The 7,500-nt window shown below is 40.3% G+C and overlaps 1 protein-coding gene across 1 annotated transcript in view; it reads right to left on the reverse strand.

Moving 5' to 3' along the window:
- The window catches only part of ZZEF1 (zinc finger ZZ-type and EF-hand domain containing 1), a gene marked incomplete at its 5' end in the record, with an annotated part of 88,890 nt that overhangs the window by 54,711 nt on the left and 26,679 nt on the right, over positions 1–7,500 (reverse strand). The window contains 3 exons of the mRNA XM_025210626.1: positions 4,377–4,592; positions 5,532–5,643; positions 6,135–6,283. Coding sequence (XP_025066411.1) covers positions 4,377–4,592; positions 5,532–5,643; positions 6,135–6,283 — 477 coding nt within the window. The remainder of the gene's footprint in view (positions 1–4,376; positions 4,593–5,531; positions 5,644–6,134; positions 6,284–7,500) is intronic.

The following is a 7,500-nucleotide window of genomic DNA, read 5'->3' on the forward strand; positions in this document are numbered from 1 at the left end:
GAGTTCATTCAACAAAAAGCATATTTACAAAAATTCATTAAAATGTGTAATACATGCAACATTAAAGAACCATTCACTTGCATTTGAAATGTCAGCCACAAGAGAAAAGAGAGCCATTAGCACAGGTCAGTTATACCTTATTTTGCGTTGTCCCCCTAAATCTTCACTTCCATTAGAGAAACAAATATAACTACCCCCAACAGTGGGGGGTTTAGACTGTACAGCTGGTTCCAATCTTACTGGTTGTTTCAAATGACACAACTACATTAAGAGGTAACGGAATAGTAATATGGTGTACTTGTTCCACCCACCACCTTACCATCGGGTGTACATAGCCTCATGGGCAGATTTGGGATTTTGAAGAGTGAGGTACAGATGGCATGGTACATCATCATATATAACAACACATTTTTTGCCAGTTAAAGAGAAACTAGAAGCTTTGACCAATATGGTAGGGGGCCAGGACTATATTATTCACTTTAAGATCACACCAAAAAACAAAGATAATGATTAGAATGTGCGCTAATTTGTTAGCGTATAAATAACGTTAAACAAACTCAACAAACTAGGCAAAAAATAGCCAAAGGATATTGCATCATTAGTTCTGTAGTCATTATAGTTAAATTTACATATCTTATTTGTGCGGGCCGGGAGCGGTCCGAGGCTTTCGGGGGCGCGCGGCAGGCTGTGGCCAGGAGCCCGCAACGGTAGGGCGGGTACTTTTGCACGACGGACTAGAATTAGGCACGGACTCGTAGCGGTTAATTAAAGATTGTTTTACTTACACCGTAGGTGGTCGCGGTGCAGGCAGGAAAAACTTTCTTGAGTTGCAGTTACAGACAAACACAAGTGGAGTTTGCTAGGCTCCACCGAAGACACACGCACGGAGTTTGCTAGGCTCCGCAAAAACAAACATGACAGAGCTCTGGATACCCTTGACGAGCACGCAAAACCGTAGATACGTCTTAAGAATTTAACGAACGAGACGGGAAAAGGTTGGTGGTTGATCAGGCCGCCGAACTCCTCTGAGACACGCACAAAGTTTCTATTACTCTGCCGCGTGCTCAGAGTCCCCACGAGATGGTTGTGGAGTCCTCTACCACTTGGGCGGAAACTGCTCAAACCTCTTATACGCCTAGCAAGCCAATCGCTAGTCGCCACGTGGGAATAATTTAGAAACAGCCAATAGTGGGAAACAAATTTACATACGGGTGGCGGGAACTCCTTTGCACCGGGGTTTTCTCTCTGCAGCTGAGAATTGCACAGTGCAAAGAAAGCTCCATGTGGCGGGAAATAATTCTGCAGTGCCGAAGCGCGCACACAATCATTGGGTCGTGACATTATTCAGAAGCATACAAAATCTAGCCTTCTTGAGCATCTCTGTAGTGCTTCCAACACTCCACTGCCAGTCATTCTACCAGGAATGGCTAACAGACTGCAAAATTGGATAGTTTGAATAGTGAAACAAATAACAGGACCATTAAAAAGACCAGAAGCTACTAAACACTTGTGGAGTGGAGAGAGATTAGCAGGAATCAGGGAGAAAGTAAGGAGCCAGCAAATCAACTGACTCTCAATGCACTACCTGAATAGAAATGCCGCTACCCCTTCCAGGCAGTTGATTTTAAAATTTGGATGAAGCAGGAATCAAAGGGGGGTGCAACTGCAACTCTTTATCTGTCCCTGGATGACCTTTTCTATTCTGGTTGTCTTAAAGAGGTCATATTTAGGGACCTACTTAAAATGTGGTTTTGTGATTTTTGCAGAAACTGAAAAACAGCAGTTTCCACGATCACCACAAAAGATGGCATTTCCTGTGATTTTGCACAGGATTGCCTGAAAAAAAAAAAAAAAAGATTATCAGAATACAAAGAAAGCATGGCAATCCCTGCAGCCAACGAGCATGTGGTTTGAGTGCTGCTGAGAGGCTGTGCTAGTGATCTAGACTCAGTGAAGGCACCAGTCAGGAAAGTGAAAATGTTTCAGCATCGTCTTTTAAGAAGCCAGATGCAATGTTGCAGTAATGCTGCAGTCTGAAGATGAGTGAAAGGAAATCCAAGAAAGCTAAATACGTTTCAGCTCAGGATCATGTAAGGCAGTTCCCTGTAGGAACCTTGCATACAGATGATGGTAAATTGTTTTGTTCGTTGTGCAATAGGACACTGGATGGATGCATTGAGGAAAAACAGCATTGTTCAGCATTTACAGTCTGAACTGCATATAAAGTGAAAGGGTGGTGCAGAGGCTAAAAGGTCAGAGCAAGACACAAGCAACTATGTCCTCATTCCTTAAAAGAACCACTGAAAGCTGTTTGACAAGAAGAGAGGCTACATTCACACTATTGGAGGCATTCACAGCTGCCAACATTCCCCTGGAGAAAATTGATAACCTTAAATTAAGGGACTACTTGAACAAACATGTGACAAATGCTAGCAGTTTCCCATATGTGAACAAACTTCGTCACAATTACTTCCCAGGAACAACTGCTTTGCAAGTTCAGGCTACAAAATCTGCATTGGCAGAATACGAATCAATCTTGATTGTAGCAGATGAAGCAATAGATGCCCATGATACCCGATCTGCACATTTTATTTGTACCTGGGAGCTGGACAGACCATGCTTGTTTTTCAAACAGAGCCGGATCACCTCGCATCTTAATTTTTCTACAAGCAGTAAACTATGGATTAGAATTTAACAAGATTTCAGCATTCGTTTGATAATGCAATGTATGCAAAGCTTTATCACATGTGCTCCATGAAATGATGCCCAATACAAATTATGACACTTGCAATGCACACATAATTTCTTCACTAAGTGATATCTGGTGCACACATTTTCCTGATGTGGATAGCCTGGTTTCCTCTTTTTAAGGAAGACACTTTCTCTTTTAAAGGAAGACAGGGATTCAAACATTGTCCAGGCCATAAGCTTCAATACAAGGAGTCCATCACCAATCAAAGCAGGGATCTACATGCAACGGTGTCACTTCCACCAGAGCCAGTGCTTACAAGACGGAATTTCTGGTTTAATGCAGTTTGTTTGTTACCACGCAAAGAATATGAAATACAACCAGCAATTTGTGTATGAGCAGCTTGAAATCACACCCGGCACACAGTGCATGCTTAAACTACGTAGTCTCTTAGGACAGGGTAACACTGAGGATCATGTTAAGTTTGTGGCTAAAAATGCAATCTAGTTCACAGGGTTTCCTAATGTAGTTTGAAAGTCATTAGGCTTTATTCCACTAAGCACACAACAGGCTGATGAATTTGATAAGCTAGGCTGAAGACTTGGCATCACAACAACTTTCAAACTGTTAACATGAAAATCAGCAGAGACAAGAACTGTTTCAGGCAACAGCTGTGAAGCTGAATCAGTACTACAAATACAATCACTCACTACCATCACAGTTTAAACAACCAACTGCCCCCTTTTCTAGTGTTGTTAACATTTTTTACCCCAATCAGGTGCCTTCTCTGAGTTATGACCCTCAGCTACTGAAATCAATCCCTGGATGGCAGAAAGAGCATGACAAGGAATGTGCTGCTTATACAAACTTTGCCGAAGAGTGCCAGATGCCTTTGACTGTGTTTTGGGAGTCTGTTTCTGATGAGTTTCCACATCTCTACAACTTGGCAAAATGCTGCCTTACCATTCCAACCAATTAAGTGGACACGGAACGTGTAATCTCAGTGTGCAGACAAGCATTCACACCTCAGAGACAGAGGATGTCAGCTGCAACTGCTGGTGGATGCTGAATGCTAGTGTTTAACAACTAACACAAATTGTTTCTTTAGAGGTTAAGCATTATTTTGCATTACTAAACTTTTTGTAGAATGTTAATAATAAATAATGATGATATTATTTACAATTCATATTATGATACATTTATATTTATAATATATTTCAATCTAGATTTGAATGCAATACTTAGATTTATAATAATGCAGTAATTTATTTTATATTTCCATGGAACTTTGCTATTTAATTATATTGTGGTTTTTGCCTTTTGGCCAAGGAGCAGGGCTGCTGGAGCCCCTCAGTCAATCAGTGGTGGGGCAGGGTTTGGTGCAAAGAGTGCAAAATTGGCTCTGTGTACCATGAGCAGCCTGCAAAAATCCCTTTGTCTCACAACCATATAGGTAGGTCCCTAGTCATATCCCTGGCTTACCCAAGCACTGTAGTGTGGTATACAAATTATTGCTTTCCAAATGCACCGAGTTTCATGACATTATTACCATGCACTTTATTCATTTCCTTATGCACTATATTATTTTAGTTGTGTTTTTAGCCTGTCCTTTGTGAATCATAAAGTAGGCTTGCAGCATGGTGACCATGTGCTTTAAAGCAGTTGACCAACAGTGAGGGAAACATACCAGGTCCTGGGCAAGTTGTTGGATGAAATAAAGCGTCTTCAAGAGAAGAGATGTTCCACAAATGGCATCGTTATCAGGTTTTTTGCATTTCAGACAGTTCATGCTTCTGCTGGGCTCCCCTCCTGCAGCCCGAAGATACCCAAGAACGTTCAGGCCTTGAACTCCAAGCCGCTCTGCTGTATCTTGTCTCGTGCACAAGAACTTCACCATTAAATACTGGACAGAGACAAAAAACCCACAAAAGTCAGCCACTGTATATCCCAGTTTCAAGAAATACAACATACGCAAGATATAAGGATCTTCCTATTTTTAGTTTGCTCATACAACATTACTTCATTCTTAAAGGCTAACGTTTATCTGATTTTTTATTATATTAGCATTACAAACCACAAGTACAGTTATTAACTATATAACAAAGGGTTTTGACATTTAGTGGCAGCCTCAGTTAGTAGCACTATCACTTATTTGAGTATAAAACTCTAATGTTATTTAAGCAAACCTTGCCTTCCTGGATTACATTCTTATTTCTAGGAAAGCAGGAATTATGAAGATACTACATGAGGGACACACTAGGGTTCAGTGACTACCATGTGCATCTGCACAATGATTTCACTACCAATTTAACTCATTTTGTAACTGATTTTTACTCTCTTTTTACTCTTATAGAAAAACAGGGTTGGATGGGACCTCAGAGTTACCTATTCCTACCCTCTGTTCCTGGAAGGAGCATCCCTGTCTAAGCCATCCCACACCAATATTTATCTAGCCTGAATTTACAAACTTCCAATGATGGAGATTCCACAACCTCTCTAGCTAGTTCTTTCTAAAACCAATCTAACTGTCCCTTGTTGCACTTTAAGCCCACTACTTCTTGTCCCCATCTGGTCCTCTTTATAAAAACTCTTTTGGTCTCTGAAGGTCATTAACAAATGCCCAATGAGTCATCTTTTCTCCCGACTAAATAATCCCAGTTTTTCCAACCTTTTTCCATACCCTGTTTTCTAGATCTCTCATATTTCTTTGTTCCTCTCCTTTGGAATCTTAATTAGGTTGCTTCTTAATCAAAAAAAGCTGGTGTTTATTTAACCGATATTTCAAAAAAGAGGCGAGACTGCACATTCATGCCTGGGTCAGTCCATTTTCATTGTTTCTTACTTGGGAAACTCTGCATTGCTGCATTTTGACATCCACTTCATCCCATTCGTCTTCTGCCTCAAACCAGCCAACAGGATCATCTTCTCCCAACTCATCACATGAAGAAGTGCTTCTGGACATAAAAGCATGTCAAATTTTTTGTTACAATTTTGTGTTAAAATTTGAGGATTGCAGTAGAGCTGCGACATCATCTAACTGTTTTCACATGCTAGGAGAATATGGCAGATGGACAGACATGCAAACTGGTGCATGTGCAAGTCTTAGAGATGTTTTTAAAAGTCAATTCAGTTATTTTACAGCACCCTTTATAGAATGCTTGCAGAAAAAGGGATTGAGAAAGCTATTAGGAATCAGCTTGCTCAATAAAAATCTTGCGTCACAATGTCAAGTGAAATTTTCAATCACATGAAACCAATTATTAGATGAGGCACTATTTCCAAAGCTGAAATACAGATCTGCAGCTGTACAGAGCTTAGTGACTTCATGTCACACTACTTTATGCCTAACAATAGCAAAGTAAAAGGCTGCCTCTCTCTCACTAAGTGGCATAAGATAGTAGAGGTTTTGTATATTAATATTTTAAGTTATTCATTGCATCTTTACCTGTTTTTTAAAAACTGCCTGAATTCTTGTAGCTTCCACTTGTCATATCTCTCAAATCTTTTAAAATGTTCCTCTGCATTAAATTTTTCTGAGGAGCTACTATAGGAAAACACCAGCCCACACTGGGCCCCAATGGCACCTCTCCGTACCTAGAAGTGAACAAAGGTAAAGTAACGTGCACAAAACTGGAGCAATGAGAAATAGTGAGGTGTTTTGTGTAATATCTCTTTCAGAGCAGAAACAAAAGGCAAGGACAGACAAACAATATGATTTTAGAGAACCATAAGTGATTTTGTTTACTTGAACTAGGAAATGTGACTCAAGGAAATGTTTTAAAAGATTTAATAACTCAAAAAGATTAAGGAACTAATTAACAGTGAAGTTGCATTACAACTATCATCCTGTCTGCAGAAAGGACATCTGTACAGGTAACTGTGCTGAACTGGCTTCAGATTACTGACTTTTGTAATTCCTAAATATATCCTATTTTCAAATTTCTTACACAGTTGAAGAGACTATAAAGCAAAGCTAAGCCAAACAGTTATGCTGTGCCTTAGCACTTACTATTCACAAACTTAAAAAGTGACTTTACACACAGTTCACAGACTATTCTAAATAGGTCCACAGTTTTTAAAAAGAAGCTAGGAAGTACATAACAGTTAGAAATACCTCACTGGCTTGAATGACAAAAAATCAACACATGATTGGCATCCTTTCACGTGCGAGAGACAATGGATATTGCAGCCTCTGACGTAGATGGTTTGCAGTGTCTCATGTGACTGAATAGTCCAATCCAAGATTTGCAAGATCTGTGGCAGTGGTTGCAAGCGTATGTGCCATGGCTGGGTGGTGCAGGAGCTGCTTGCTTTCTGTGGACTCTTTTCTCTTCAAGCTGTTGAAGCCAATTCCTGTTGTGGACTTTAATGCCCTGGTGGAGACGGTGATGTCACCTGTTCCAATCGCTTGCTACGGTTTCCAATTTCCAAATGCCTCCATATCTTGCTTGCATGTGTCTTTGTAGCAAAGCTTGGGACATCCCATTTTTCTTGTTCCCTCCAATATTTCCCCGTAGAGTATGTCCATCTTCCAATCTGCTCATATGGCCCAGCCATCTGTGTTTGAATAGGGTTGTCACACTTGGTAAATTTGTCCTTTGAAGAACCTCTACGTTGGTAACTTTATCTTGCCATTTGATGTTGAGTATGCAGCGTAAACAGTGCAGGTGGAAGCTGTTTAACCTTTTCTCTTGATGTGCATAAGTTGTTCATGTTTCCTCACCATACACGAGTGCTGAGTACACAAGCTTTGTATATTAGCATTTTGGTCTTGATGGTAAGCTTTGAATTGTTCCATGCTCTTTTAAATT

The sequence above is a fragment of the Alligator sinensis genome, unplaced genomic scaffold (genome assembly GCF_000455745.1).
Source record: "Alligator sinensis unplaced genomic scaffold, ASM45574v1 scaffold419_1, whole genome shotgun sequence".
Classification (NCBI taxonomy): Eukaryota; Metazoa; Chordata; order Crocodylia; family Alligatoridae; genus Alligator; species Alligator sinensis.